Source organism: Kryptolebias marmoratus, linkage group LG19 (assembly GCF_001649575.2).
Source record: "Kryptolebias marmoratus isolate JLee-2015 linkage group LG19, ASM164957v2, whole genome shotgun sequence".
NCBI lineage: Eukaryota > Metazoa > Chordata > Actinopteri > Cyprinodontiformes > Rivulidae > Kryptolebias > Kryptolebias marmoratus.
Genome location: NC_051448.1, coordinates 3,512,336 through 3,528,626, shown reverse-complemented (window position 1 = coordinate 3,528,626; position 16,291 = coordinate 3,512,336). Strand labels below are relative to the sequence as shown.

The following is a 16,291-nucleotide window of genomic DNA, read 5'->3' as shown; positions in this document are numbered from 1 at the left end:
GGTCTCCTCAGGGTTTGAGGGGTTAGGTCCTTTTGGCCCTGGGCTAGGGTTAGGGTCTCCTCAGGGTTTGAGGGGTTAGGGCCTTTTGGCCCTGGGCTAGGGTTAGGGTCTCCTCAGGATTTGAGGGGTTAGGTCCTTTTGGCCCTGGGCTAGGGTTAGGGTCTCCTCGGGGTTTAAGGGGTTAGGGCCTTTTGGCCCTGGGCTAGGGTTAGGGTCTCCTCATCAGTAAAATAAAAATGGTTTTGGTGCCTATGATCATCTCAGATAATCATTTTTATGAATAGTTTTTAGTTGTGAGAGGTTTTAATGCTTATTTATCATCACAAACATGTGGTTTTGCTGTCCACATTTGGAGAATTGTTAAATTAATAAATGTATTCATGCAGTGTTTCCGTTGGCACATACATGTACATGATTTATTCTTTTGACATAACACAAGAAACACAAACAGGGTAAACATTCGCATATTCTCAGAGCGTGACTGGAACGCGCGTTCCTCCTGGTTCCCCCTAACTGGTTCCTACATGGATCTTGTGATGAATGTGGACACACCATCAAGAAATTAATCATCTGTTATAAATGCTTGGTTTAATTCATGCATATATTTTAACTTTAAATAAAACGATCAGTCTTGTTCAGCATAATTAACATGCCAAGCTCCTAAATTAGATTCATTTTCCTGTAAGGGGGGGGAGGAAAAAAACCTCAACTGACTCGAGCAGAAAGTGGTAAAAGTTTGAAACAATGTTAAAGCAGTTTGGAGATTTTCTGCTGCTTCACTTAATCATTTTGTTTTGTTACTTTAATAAACTAAAATTTAGTATCTATGCAGTTTGGTCGTGCCATTTTTACGATTTGTGCTTTTTATGATTGTGAATTTGAAGTGATGTAATCCCTTGCAGGCAAAACGTCATATTTCCTATTGAGCATGAGGTGAGACATTCTTACCACCAGAGCCTGACGACAGAAAAGTCTGCTGGAGGGATAATGAATGAAAGATTTATAAAGTCAAAATCGCTTATCGATACAGCTGTCAGAGCAAAGGTACCAGTTTATCTAAGAGGGCAAAAGATGTATAGTTTCAAACTTGACTTACTAGTGTGGTAAGAGACATGTCAGGTGTGATTTCTTCATTCTCACACATGACTTTGCACACCAGAGAATTTAAACGCATCATTTTTGTATGTTTTTGATATCCTGAGACAACTGCACAACAGAGTTTTTGCAGGTGGCATGTGTCTCTGTCCGGTAATTTAGTGAAAATTAATATGGGGGGGAAAATATCATATAAAGCTGTGTCTTCATTCTTAAATGAATTCCTCATCCCATCTGTTTGCAAAAAGGGAACTAGTCTTGGTTCTTACAGGAGGTGAAAAAGCCCAACAAACTCTCAGCCTCTCGCTGTGCTGCTGTCAGGGAAAGTGAGTCGAGTTGTCAGTCAGAAAGAAGTCAGTGACTGTCTGGCACATGAAAAACTGAGCAACTGTTTAAAAGGAGAGAACTAAAACTCTCCACACACACACACACGACCTGGCAAACAACATACATGGCTTACTGCTGCTGCTTTCCATCGGTATGAACACGCATAAACATTTCATTTAACAGGCACAAGAACAAAAAAGGGACCCGGAAGAGAGAAGCAGGATGGATGGATAAAATACAAAAGAGGGATTTTTCTGTTTTAAACAGTTTGATAAGATTTGGAGCAATAAAATGTCTAGAATCTGAAAATAGTTGGGACAATGGTTAGAGCAATGTATATAGAATAAGATTGTTGAAGAAGAAACATGAATACTTTGTGACCCTGAAGGTGTCAGGATTAATTTCTAAAAAAAAATTACTAAAAGAAGGCTGTTCTTCCAAAGAAGTCTGTCAATTTTCTTAAAATTCTCCTGGAAAAAACAGTAAAAAATTAGGCTTTTTTTGCATGAACGGTGAATAAAATGGTGAAAACATTAAGAAAGTTTGGGAAATCTTTGTTTTACACAAAATGATAAACTACTGAATTAATGACCTTTGAGTCCTTCTGTGAAACTGCACAATAAATCATCATACTAGTGTCCTCTTAATGGCCACATGGGCTTAATTTTAGATTTGAAAACATTGAAATTCAACAGTCTGTTGGTATATCCAGAAATTCAAGCTGAATCTGTTTAATGCACGGAGAAATTCAGTGCAGAATCACCTCCAAGTTGTATTTTTTCGATGCGTTCTGTTGTCAGATGAGTCCGTGTTTCAGCTCTACTTTTAGAAAGTGATGCTGGGTTCTGCCTGCTATAGACGACACCATCAAGACAAAAGATGCAAATGCCAACATCTGTGATGCTCCTCTGCTTCCAGCAGCGCTCACTGCATATGCATGGAGATCCCAGTGATGCAGAGGGATCTGCTGGACGTTTGAGGAGACATATGCTAACATCAAGGCACCATCCTTTCCCAGGAGGACTGTGGCTCTATTAGCAGCACAATGCCAGACTTTATTTTTGCACATCTTACAGTACAGCATTTGTGCTTCCCTTACCTGCAGTCTCAGTCTTTGTCCTATTTTAAAAATGTGTCACATCTCATGGATATGGACTTTTTTACTATTAACTTGCAGGTTATAGGCCATGCTGACCTAATATCTCCTTCTAGATGTTTAAAGAAGAGCTTGTTCTTGCACACTGAAACTTTTACACTTACAGCATAGATATAATTCTCATATGAACCTTTTATTAAGAAGATAGTGATGCTTAAAATGGAATATGCAGGACCATTTACCAAACTGCTAGTCTGGAAAGACTGCACATATTAACTACAGATTTGTGGCGTATGCTCCACGTCTTCAGTATTTCTTAGTAGCATGCAATGAAGTAAAAATAAAACAAACTGTGGTGCAAAGAGGAGAAATGTTTTTTACACTGTTGACTACATTTGTTGCGTCTAAACTGAACTAGTAGTACTATTTATGTTAAATGATACTATGTACAGTCTATAGAAGTAAAAATGTTGAGTCAAGTTAAGGCAACATTTAACTCGGCCCAAACATCCCAGGTCACAATGGGCTTCATAGCCACAGAAATACAACGGTACAGTCTCACAAAGCGAGAATACGCTGTAATCTTTCTATATTTGATCACACAAAATGACAGTAAAAGGCTAAAGCAAGTCAGCCAGATAAGAGGGGGCAGAGTGTTTAATATTTATAACACAAGTTTAATCTCTACAAGTCAAGGATGCTGGTCTAAACCACAGGGCTTGCTTTGCTTCGCAGTTTTTTTTTCTTCTTCTCCTTCTTTTCCTGCGACTTTAATATTTAAAAACGCTGCTGGAGCTTATCTACCTGTTGGAGCCTGGTGTCATTACCAGCAACTGAAAACGAAGCATGAAAGTTTTCCCAAAGGGTTCCTACTTAACAAAGCTTTCAATTGGTTTTGACAAGCTGGTGTGGAAGAATTGTTGGCTGACCTAGTGCTTGCATACAGAAGGGTGGGGGAGTCCAAATGTGGTCTTTGCCTTTGTGGTTCTACCCTGCAGTGCAGTATGTACTAAATTAAGGCTTACAATTCTCCGTAGTGCTGTTCTGCTACAGTATCTCAGCCCGCCAGTCTGCTCTGTAATCTGATGTCTTTGTTTTTGCTTGTTTGTTTTTGTGTCCATTGCTGCAGACTGCTCAGTGTGCTCTGCTGCTGTCTGGACTCCTTCCTGCTGCTGGAGAGCCAATATAACATCTGCTCCGTGCTGCTGCAGGGTCAGAGGGAGAATGTGCCCGACCCAGACTCCACCGAGGGGTATGAAGGCACAACAAACACCTGGGAAATTTATTGTTGGGAAGATGGGTTTTATTGTTTATAATCAGTTTTCTGCATGAGTAAAAAAAATAGAGTAATGCTGTCTTTATACTGAAATTTTAGCTCAGGGGGGTCAAACCCAGTGACGTAAGGGGGCCAAAATTAAAAATTTGGTCCTAGCCAAGGGCCAATCACGATCAATATTTATTAAAAATGACATAAATTAACCTTGTTTTCAGATGCATTATGTCAAATCATTCATATAGAAATATAAATGACCTTTTCCCAGTTACAGATTATACAGAATTTAGAGCAAACATACAAACACAGACAAATAGATCAAACTTCAAAAAGCTCATCATTAGCAGTCATTTCTTACGCCTCACTCAGCTTTTAAATGAAGTTTTTAACATTAAAACGTTAAAAACCTGATCATACAGAAATTAAAACTATATATTGTTGGCTTCTAAGTCACTGTCAAGAGAAAACTTCACTAATTAGGCTCAGTTTTTTTAAGCAAAATAAGAATCAGAGACTCGATCTGAACCAGACTAGAGGGCCGGATGAAATGTTATAGAAGTCCGGATCTGGCCCGCGGGCCTTGAGTTTGACATGTGTGTTTTAGATGTATAAAACATTTAGTTTGGCTTCAAAAAGAGCACAGTAAAATGTTCAGCAGGCTCACTGAAAAGGTCAAATTAATACTTGTAGGTTTTCTAAAGGTTTCAGCTCGTGTCTCCCGTCTTTAGCGGTTTATTGTAGTCAAACCAGAACAAACTCAAGGGAAGTCATTTTAATCCGTGTACGGTTCCTTCTTTGGTTTTTTTGTTTCAAAATAAAATTGCAAAAACAAAACAAGCATGCGTTTTTTTGTTTTTTCATTTTTAAAACGAAATTAGAAAAACGGCAATTGCAATAATAAAAAAGGGGTACGTTTTTTTGTTTTTTTAACTGCAATGGTTAAACCAAAGACAAGCTTTTATTTTGTTGTTGATTCAACTGGACTTTATGGCGGAACCGGAAATGAAGACCTGAACTCCCGGCACGTAACCTTTTCAGTTTCATGCTTGTTTTGTTTTTGCAATTTTCTTTTGAAACGAAAAAATCAAGGAACGAACCATACACTGATTCATTTTATTCTTTCAGAAGTGTCAGTAGTTTAGTTTTATTATTTCACGCTCACTCAGTAAAGGATTTTTTTTTGTGTATCATTTTGATGTGACAGAACATCTAAATGTAATCATAAACAAATAGTTAATCATAAAGGAATAAAGCATAGAGAAAGTGAAAAGCCCATTTCTGAAAGCGTGTGTTTGAGACCACCTTTCTGCTGGTAATGGCAGACACTTGTGTTTACGAATGGAAATGGCCCTGAAATGCCCACTCACAATCTGTGTCTGAGTGCTGGCTCTGCTCTGGAGGAAGATGACTTGCTCCTTTATTCTTCCGATTCCTACCCTCTCCTCTTCTGATATTCTCCCTATCATCACTGCCATCTACTTTTATTTTCCATTCTAGCCTGTATTTTTTGCAGTAATTCTCTCCCTGACCAGCTGCTTATTCTCTGTTTGACATTATTTTTTACACTGATGACACCAAACCATTTGAGTCATGAATTTTCTTTGTAAGTAACATTTTGTGACAGGAAAGAGAACTGTACAAGAAAATGGTCTCTTTGATTTCAAGTCCAAATTGCCCCCGCTATAAGAACTGATGCCTTTCAGTCCTAAAGTACCTTTGTAATTGGAAATGTTCTGACCTTATCTGAAATTCTGACAACCCTTCTCTCTTTTTTTTAACCTTCTCATAATCAGTGACACAGTTGTAGTAATTTAGAAGCTCCAGATTTAGTAGGAAGGCTTTTATGTCACTTGATAGTTAAGAAACTGAATAGTCTTAGTACCGTTTTAATATTGTTGACCTTGTCATCAGAAAATATTCCTATTACTGCATATCCATTTCCACATATAGATCCAAGTCATTTCCCTTTTTTAATATTGTCTTATGAAGGTCATCGGCTTCTGTAATGAGGAAAAAGTCCAGTATTATCTGTTTTCACACTTTCACTTTTCTTTAACTTTTTTTTTATTAAGCGTTTCCTAATCTTCATGCGTCGTCTGTGAAAAATAAAGGTTAATAAGATAATCTTCTTCTCTCTCTTCTTCAAAGGGCGATAATCATAGACAGTTTGTCGGTCGAGAGGAATCATGTGTTGGTTCGAGTTAATGTGGTTGGAGGTCCGTCGGAGAGGAAGCTTCCTTCTCGACGCCTGCAGGAGGTCAGCTCTGTTTTTGATTTCTCAAACTTCACCAGATTACACCGTACTTCCGATGACAATCACAAGCGTGACGTGTTCAACGAGTTATCGCTCAGAACGACCAGTGACCGGATTGAAAATGGTCAGGGATGAATTAACTGCCCCTCGTTGTTTATCTTGACTTGACTTCAACTAATCAGTTTATAGAAGATAGATTTCTTTCTGCCTTTACTCTTCCTTCAGCCCAGTAAGGGTCAAACTTCTTTTAGTTGTTATAAGACAACGATTAGTTCAAACTAAACGAGCTACGAGCAAATGACCGGCAAGATGGGTCTTCTTTTGGTTTTGACACAATCCAGCTACTTTGCTTTGTTTGTACGTGATGTGCCTCAAAACTTAAACGCATTTTCCTAAAATTTGACACAACCGTTTTCTTTGGTGGGGGTCATGACATCAAAACATACTTTTTCATCTATGAATAAAAAAATCATACATCTCAATCCTTCAGCTCCAGTGTAGCTTCATCATGTTGTAAAAATCTCTCTTCCGGCTGATTTTTTGGAAAGAAGATAAACTGCAACTTGTTGTGAAGTCATACAACATCGACATCAATTTTAGTTGATATTTTTGGAGTTTTACAAGATGGACCTGATATGATGTGTGTGTCATAGCAGAGAAAGAAAAGGAGACATGATGACCCATCTTGCTGATTTTTATCTATTCATTACAAAAGGAATGTCAAGTAGAAAAGAATCCCAGGAATGAGACGATTCCAAGCAGCAGAATTGGTAAGACAGTGTCTTTAAAAGAAGCGAATTAGGGGAAATAATCCAAAGCCAGCAGCAGTTTGGTCTGCGCTGGAAGCCGGCAGGTTGATCTAACAACAAACTGTGTAGACATGCTCCACACATGACAGTGCTGCTCCAGCTAATGAGGACATCTCAGAACACCCTTCCACCGAATCTTATTTTCCATAACAATACGGTTCAGATAGTGGCACTAATAAAATGGCAAGAAGGCAGAGCATTTTTATCAGAAGTAACCAAAATGGACAGGATTAGAAAATATCAGAGGGACAGATCAGGTTAGAGAGGAGAGGCTGAGATGGTTTGGGACATGTGCAGGGGAGGGATGGAGAATATACTGCACAAAAGATGCTAAATATGGAGCTGCCAGAAAAGATCACAGAAGAGTTGTAGGTATAGTGGAGGAGGAAATGCAGAGGGTTGGTGTGACAGAAGAGGATGCTGGGAAAGGGTGAGATTGAGGCGGATGAGTTGCTGTGGCGACCCTTAAAGGGGAGTACCTTAGTGGCTGTGACTGTTGGAGACTAGTTAGGAACTCAAAATTGCAAAAAATAAGCATTTTCTGTTGCAGCCTCTTTGAATCCTGAGTGTTTGTGAGCAGTGAGCTGTGCAGCCATTATTTGAATGTCCAATTTTTGAAAATCATGGCTTCTTCTTGTGTGCACGGGTTTTAAAATTACATTTTAGGCCGTGCACATTATTTTGTTGCCCACCTGCGCCCACATCGGATTGGTTTGTTCCCACCGTAACTGCTGAACTCATGTTTTTACGATTAAATCTACTAAAGTACAGTTTTTGAAATGAAGATAAGCAGATTTGGACCAGTGTGGTTTTTAAGACCTGCAGCCTCTTTTTCTGTCGGAGCAGAGCTTTCATCGCAGCTCTAGATGCCTGCCGTGACTAATTTAAGAGAATATTAGTTGCAATAATTTTCTGACCATGTTCAAAACTCAAGGGACACGATTGCATGACTCAGAGACTGTGAGGAGATTGAGAAGCACCACGAATGTTTGGAGATGCTTTAGAGACATTTGTCAACTTGTCGCAGCCCGGTGAGACGCTAACTTAAAGGAAGCAGCTGAAATAAGAAGGTTTTTGTGTCTATTTAACTCTGATGTCTCAGTGAAGTATAGGACATGTATTTTTTTTAAAGCTGTTGGCACAAACACTTTACAACCAGTGATTTATTTTATTTTATTTTTTAAAATCTTACTACAGACAGATCTTTGACTGTCGGTTGGATGTCCGTAGTTTGTTTTCCTGTCAGATTAAAGTGTAAAAACCTTTTTGATGAAACAAACTGCCATTGCTCCTGTTTTTCAGTATTTATTTGACCAAATGGTTCGTCTTTAATCCTTCGCTTCACGCTTTTTGATTAACACTGTTTTCCATTCTGCACTTGCATTATTGGCAATTACAGAACGAAAGCGTCTCACTGGATACCAGGACTGCCTCCGTCATTGTTTTTATTTATTCAGCATGTTATGGGATTGATATCAATTATTTAGGTGTTGTTTATGCTGAATCCAAACCAGGAAGTAATTCATGCTGAGGTCAAGGAAATTACATAAAAGGGATTTCGAAAGAGGAGAGTGTAAATTAGTTACAGAATCCTTTTCATGTTTCCTGTTAAATTTATGTAGAGTCAGCAAAACAAATTAAAATAATCCACTCCTGGATAGACGTGACTGTTAAAACAGGAGTTATTACAGCCATTTTTTTAATTGTGTGTGTCATAAAAAGCTTTTTTTTTTTAAACAAATAAAATAGAGAAAGTATCTGGAAAGGTAATGTCTTATAGGTTAAAGAATCAGTTTTATTTTCCCTGTGCATGAAATAAGACAGAAACACTTAATTTAAATATAAACTGAAAGCTTTGTGTGTCTAATTAATATAATATATTTGGTATAGCTTATGTGTAACTCTGCTATTTATAGATTTAAAGCATTTTCAGAGACAAACAGAAGCTTTTTCCCAGATTTACTGCAGCTCCAAATATTTCTAACGCTTTTCTGTGGGTCCATATATAAATCTAAAATGTCCATAAGGCTGCAAACCTCTGAATAACAAGAAGTTTGAATGTTTGAAGAAGACCATGTGTGATTACAAAGATAATTCCTATAATTTACTGTGACAATAGTTAGTTTTTTTTCTCTCAGAGATTTGCTTTTTGCTTTCTGTTTTGTTCCTCTGAGAAGATATATATAAAATAACAGTTATCATTTAGGCAGGAGGCCTTATCTGCCTTTCTTGATGTGCTGTAAACAAAACACTGAAAATTCCCCAGCGTACGCCTGCGTCGTGCCTTGTCTCCGTGCACGGTACCCAAACCCAACATTTTTACTAGCAAGAAAGCATCTTAGACAAATAAATAAATAAATAAAAATATCTCCTGCTGGTAACTGTGTGTGGGAACAGACAGCTGCTGAGAAACAACTATTTTTCATCTGGTGCAAATGCCTTTAATTAATATTTTATTCTATATTTTCTATAGTTCTATTTACGCTGGTTTGGTGATGGAAACGGCTCTCTTTCTTCACACAGGTGTCCTGTCTGTAAAATTCAGGCATGTTTGTTTAAACTGAGCGTAAATGTTTCTAATTATCAGCTCTGTGACTGACAGGTGATCTGTCCCAATGCTGTCCAGAACCCCTTAAAAAACGCCCACTTCTATTATTTTAGTTTCGTTTATGGTGTCAACAACAATTTTTAAAAAGTGAAGTGAAGTGAAATTTATTTATATATCACTTTTCAGCAACAAGGCGATTCAGAGTGCTTTACAACACAGAAACAACAACCAGGTGCGGAATCAAATACAGAAATAAAAACATCAATCAGGTAATTTTAGCTTATAGTAAGATTGGTATGACTATAACAGAGTAGGGTTAATATAACAATAACAGGTCTTTAATGTATAATACTTCTGACATAGACCATTTAAGCATGAATAAACTTTCCTCTATGACACACGTGTCAAACTCAAGGCCCGCGGGCCAGATCCGGCCCTCTAGTCTGGGACAGATCAAGTCTCTGATTCTTATTTTGCTTAAAGAAACTGAGTCTAATTAGTGAAGTTTTCTCTCTAACTGGGAGAAGGTCATTGATATTTCTATATGAATGATTTGACATAATACATCTAAAACCAAGGTTAATTTACGTAATTTTTAATAAATATTGATCGTGATTGGCCCTAGGCTAGGACCAAATGTTTAATTTTGGCCCCCTTGCGTCACTGGGTTTGACAAACCTGCTCTAAGAGGAAGCATTTACAGATACAGAAATACAGAAATAAAAGTATAATTATAACAGATATAACAATAACAGGTCTGTAATATATGTTGAAATCGCTCAGTGATGTGTAAGCTAAAAGAGGAAACATTTTAAAAATATCAAGACTACTAATCAAAAACAATTCTAGCTAACAGAACAGTTGATATACTGATATTGATAATAATAACAAGTCTTTAGTATACTAGATACAAACTTTCATATAAGAGGAAATATTTGAGGTTGATACAGTGATAACAAGTCTTAATAGACCATTAGAATAGGAATAATCTTTCCTCTTAGAGAAAAAAAAGAACCGTTTGAAAAGGAGCAAATATTTATTTAATAAAATAATAGGAAAAAGGTGAAGTTATTCAAGATGTGATGCTGCTTACATCATAACGTATGTATTTATGCAACCATCGATGCTTTCCCTGCATACGTGTTGTTTTTTCAGCTCTCAGAGAATCACATCTTCAGATAATAACCTCACTTTTTAACTTCATTGTCACTAAAAACATATTTTGCTGAGTCACGCTGAGCTGACTGAAAAGCAAAAACTAACCCCTGACATGAAAAATGAGAAGCTGTGGGTCACAAAGAAAGAAAGGAACGTGTAAACAGTATAAACACTTACCAGCTATTAGCAGGAAGGAGCTGCTCAGTAATGAAGTAATCGTCTGCTTTGCTGCACTTATCTGTTCCCAGTTTTTAAAAATGAAACAGAAAACAGCTCTAACATGTATCTAACCAGAGCAGTGAAGAAATAAATCAAAGGAAATGATGCAAATGAGAAGGATCCTGTTTTACTCGTGTGTTTGTGACATTATAAAAATGTGAACGTCTGTCTGATGCAGGGAGAACATCCTTACCCCTGGCCGATGTTTTTACGCTTTCCTCCACCTCTCTGCTACATGTTGAACTCACAGGACTCCCACAATAACTCACAAGGTAGGAAAAACAGATTTTTTTAATTTTTTTTAAATGCTGCTTCTGCATTTTTAGCTTAATTTTTGCTAAATAAATATGAATAAGTTGAATTTGTCTTATTTACCCAGTTTTAAGACTTCGTAAGGATCAGTTTATTTATTTATTTTAATTACATTCTGACTCTTGATACATAAAACCTTTACAAGTGAAAGGGAGTTTACTTATTTTTACCTTTTTCCTGATCTTTAGACTGTGAGATCAGCAAATTTCTGGCTTCGTCAAGAGAACCAAAGAGTGAGGAGAGTTGGTTGGAGATCTGCAAAAAACATTACTGCAAAGCCATGATGTCAAAACCGAACACTCTAACTGGAAAGGGTAAGTTACTGAACCTCTTGGGTGTCATTTAGCTGAGACTTATTACCCATTAGTAATTTATGGGCTTTAAAGCATAGATAATATAAATGAATTTGCCCTCAGTGTTTATTTCTGCAGCCATTCGTTCGGTCTTATTTACATAAAATTGCCAAGTAGCTTTGAAACAAACCTTTATGAAGAATGAGCATAAAAAACAGAATCTATTACAGATTCAGCCTCACAGAGAGCACCTTTAATTTATTTAACCATTGTGTTTTTCTGTATGAGAAACTAAATTACATTTGACTTGTGATGGTCAAAGATAAACCTCAGTAATGTCCCTAAACATTACTCCAAATAGGGCAGTTTATTCTCCATAGTTTTATGTAGAAACGAAGGAAAACTATCAGCTGCATCCCTGAGATCCTTGCAGGACACTTTTCTTACATTTAGGGTTCAGATTTTGCTCTTGACTGCTCGATCATCTTCTGATTCCATTAATCCCACGACACGTTCGAGTTGCAGAAGTGATGAATGAGGCCGATGAAACGATGAAAGCTCCTCCTACACATGGATCGGTTTGATGATAACAAATGGGCAGCAGGAATGAGTCCACTTCCATGTCTTTATGCGGCTTAATAAAGTCAAACGGGTCAGCTTCTTGAACTTCAACTCGTTATTACATTCCTATGAGGTGTGTAAATCATTCAGGCACATTTACTAGAACTAAATCCTTACATATATATATTAAAACGCACTAAATAATTGTGTGTTTTACTCTATAATTTGCTGATGTCTTATTTTAATGCAACTGTACCACCTACCTTCTCTCCCACCCCTACAGAAAGCTGGAGCCTGTGTCATCATTGTCATTGACTGACGCTTTAAAGTGCTCCGACGCTTACTCCTCTCATATAGGAGTAAATAGCTGTGATTGAAGAAAGACAAAAATACTTTTAAACGAAGCAGGGCTGAGAATCTGATTACTTCCTTTCATCAGTACACTGTTGAAATTGCCTACAAAAGGACCCACTCCGCTCTATGAGGCTCATTTGATGCTTTTCACTGGAAGACGATCAAGATTCATTATGTTTTAAGCTCCCCTCAGCTGTAGAAATCCAGTTTTGTTTGGGATGTCATTAACTACACAAAATCGAGCATTTTCTTTTTTAAGAAACGCTCAATAAAAGAAAATTGTTACATTTATGAGCTGACTGCAAAAATAACCAAATTTCTGAGATAATTTACTTTATTTTTTCTAGTTCTTCATATTCTAATTAGCTAGAAGACACAAATGATTGACTATACCATCTCTTCATCAAAAAAACCTCCTTAATGTTTGAGCCGTTTCATGTTCAATACCTCACGCTCTTGTCAGCTTATTGATTCAATAATTAGTCTGCTGCAGCAGCATATCAATGATATTCAGTCGTGTTCAGAATCACTCAGTGAATCCGGCTTGTGGTTATGATCATCAGCCTCCTGTCTTCTCCACTGACAGCCAGGGAAATGATCATAATTATGCCTTTTTGTGTTTACAAAATATCTCACAATAACCTCAATATGTATATTTATATATGTTGGAACAAAATGCACCTGCAGCCGTGTCGAATAAATACGTAAATAAGACAATTTTGAAAGATTCAAAGAGGCATTTGAAGCTATCAGCAGGATGACAGGAAGTATAATTCACATTGCAGCTGCAATGATATATTAACCCCTAAAAACCTTTTCTGTTCTTTTAAATTGTGCATTAGTTTTCTTTTCTTTCCTGCCTAAAAATGGCTTACGGTTAACTCCATTTATTATTTGCTACAACATCCAAGTTAGCCACTCTGAAGTGCTCTTCAGATATAAATTCTGTTCATCACATTTATAATTGTGACTTTTTATTGAGCACTGCTAAGAAATATTAAAACAATCTTAAACATTTCAGAAAGTCATAACTGCAGTAATCAGCATGTCCCGACCACAAACTGTAAATACAGGTAGACCTCGGACCAGAACCCGGAAGCTGAAGCTGGACTGGGACCAGCTTCCCTGTCGGCTGCTTCCAACATAAGTGTTAAGCCCCTCCTCCTCCGTGTAAACAAACAGGACATTGCCCTTATTAAAAAATACACTTCAAATATTGTTTTCAGATGCTGCCTCACAGAGTTCTTACCTTGCTGCTGCATGTTCAAATATTTATTTATCTAACGCGTGTAGTCGTTTCAAAAGGAAGCTTATGTGACGCCATGATTGTAGGCGGGACTTAAAGCCCTGTACTGCTAGTGCACAGACTCTGGTTCCAAAAATACCACACCAAACGGATCCCGCTGGCTTAAATGATCAAAAACGAGAGGATGCAGAGATGGTTGCCTCTTTCCGCCGGCTGAGTTACGCTCCTCAGCTGCTGCTGTGGTGTGATCTGTGGATTCCCCATCAGCACGTCTTCCCTTCCGATCTTCAGTAGCTGTGGGGGGTTTTGTTATGCAGCAGTATGATCTATGACTGTAATAGCAAAGCAGACAGGGTTTACTCAGGGACAGTTGGGGGCACTGAAGCTGCAAATTGATAAGTGGATGCTTGCAAAGCCGACTGAATGCACATTGCTGAACATGCTTTGTAATGTAATGCTGCATTGTTAAACTGTATATATTCTAAATATGTTTTATTTGCATTTTTCCTTTTCAGAAGCCAGTAATGCAGTGATAGCTCAGCTCCTGTTTGGTTTACATAGAAACTATCCTTACAGCTGCTGCTTAGAATACAAAACAAAGGGCCTGATTCTCTAAGAATAAACCGCGCCTGCTTTTTAGCTCCAAATATTGCTCGTCGTGTGCATCTGCTCTATTAGCTCTGTGTCGGCATCTGATTCATGAAGCAAATGGCACTAATGATATGCCGGCTCAAACATGCCCATTCAGTTTAACAGGTGTGAGCAATTTGTAGTCTTTTTGTGTTAGATTGCATTTGTTTTGCTTTAATCCAAGTCTGACTTTCTACCCCAAATGCGAGAAAGGGGAAAAATGATCTCTGACAGCGAGCGCCAAGTCTAAAGGAATCATGTGGAAAAGCTCAGAATTTCTCCAAACTGCGACAACATCTCACTCTGTGTGGGAGAAATCACATTTAAAATGGGATTTCTGAGTCAATAAGTGGTGGAGATGATTTTAAACACACAGATTCAGACTGTAAAAGAAGTAAAAAGAGGTTTTGGAAGTAAAAATAATGTATTAAACTGTATAATTATCACATAAACCCAGAACAAACATGTACTGTAATAGTTTGTGATGGTGTCAGAGTTAAAAATAACTAAATCTTGACCTAATTGCTCTGTTTATTTACCTCTGGATGTGGAGCTGTAACTGTTAAAAAACTCTATAATCATTAAAACACTAAGGTTTTGAATTAACTTAATACAACAACTGTAAAACATTATTATTTTTGACTGAGATCATTTACAACAGACGAGACAGTGGAAGAGGCATGGAAATATACATTCAGACTCTTATTTTGTAGAGTTGAGTTGCTGTAAATATTTCATGCTACGTGCATCGAATCTGGCACCTTTTGCACCTTTTGTTAAACCATTAACTAATCTAAATAAGGCCCCATACACACCACTCTGGATATTGTTAAGAACTGGGATTTCCTGCTGCATTCACACACACACAAACTGAGGTTCTGATGAGGGAAAAACTAATATTTTTGAAAACAGCTTTCCAAAGTTTCTGCTGGATCCGTTTGGACATGAAGCTTATTCAGAAACGATGATGTAGCAGCTTATTTTACACAGGAACACCTTTAATTTGAGTCCCAGAAACTCAAACCAATCTGGAGCTTACACGCTTTAATCGTGTGCTGAAATATTAACTGAAAGGAAACTTTAAATGGTATCGAAAAAAGCGAGCTTTGGGGGAATCTTTAGCCAAACTAAGAATGTTCTTTCTCTATTTTGGTGTTGTGTTTATGTGCACGGATTGAAAATTTGTTAGAATGTGGGGACAAGAGTTGTCTGAGTTTGACTGAGTTGTAGCCGTTTGTTCGTTTTCCTTTATGCCCGATTTCATACAATATCACAAGAGGCTTGAAGTGTGTTATAAGTGACTCAACTAATCAATTCTCACCTACTACCTTACCAAATCTTAGCATAATAATTGTAAATTTGACTGAGTTTTAGCCTATTAGCTGTACCAACCATCCTGAATTGGATTGACTCCAGTTAATTAGTTGTAGACGTTCAGTCTCTGGTTTGCTCTTATTGGTGGAAAAGCTGCACAATCATTTATTGAATAAGACCCAAAGTTGATTTTTTTGTTTGTTTGTTTACAGCTTAGCCTAAAACATGTATAATATTTTAAGTAAAAGCATTTCTTTGAACGCAGTACTGATGGTAGTTACAGCAGTTTCTGTGATTTTTCTCTGCAGTGCTGGTTGACCTTCTGGAGAACGTTGTGGCTCATCTGTCCAACTCTGAGAGCTTCTTCTCTCCGGCTCTATACAAAGGTCTGTGGAGAACACCGTCTCTTTCTTTTAATTTTTTCTTGACAATGTTGTCAAACAAAAAATATCTAAAGGCCTCTAGGTGGTTCAGTGAACTGAGCAGGAAACTTTACATGTTGCTCTGCTCGGTTCCCTTTTAGGAAACGTCAAACTAATTCGAACTTAGAAACAGGACCGCAGCGCCCACTGAGGACCCCGAGGTCCGGACCTCAGTGTTTCTCTGCTGTGTATTTTATAAAAACATGAATCAAAACAAGGCTTTTGAACGACGTGGTTCTCTGCGTAGCTCCACCAGTTTCCTGTAGGAGGCGCTGCAACTGTGTGCAGCTGCAGCCAAACTCAATGTCTACGAAGAAGAGCGCAGCTTTGCTACCTTACTGCTAAAATAAAGACCAGAAGAAGAAGAGCGCCACTTACGC

General features: G+C 37.8%; 1 protein-coding gene across 4 annotated transcripts in view; it reads left to right on the top strand.

Annotated features, from left to right (window-relative positions):
• tbc1d32 (TBC1 domain family, member 32) overlaps positions 1-16,291 on the top strand; it is a 70,059-nt gene that overhangs the window by 27,822 nt on the left and 25,946 nt on the right. For all 4 annotated transcript variants that reach the window (XM_017431415.3, XM_025009409.2, XM_025009408.2 and 1 more), the window contains 5 exons: positions 3,648-3,770; positions 5,940-6,048; positions 10,958-11,051; positions 11,280-11,405; positions 15,798-15,875. In XM_017431415.3, coding sequence (XP_017286904.1) covers positions 3,648-3,770; positions 5,940-6,048; positions 10,958-11,051; positions 11,280-11,405; positions 15,798-15,875 — 530 coding nt within the window. The remainder of the gene's footprint in view (positions 1-3,647; positions 3,771-5,939; positions 6,049-10,957; positions 11,052-11,279; positions 11,406-15,797; positions 15,876-16,291) is intronic.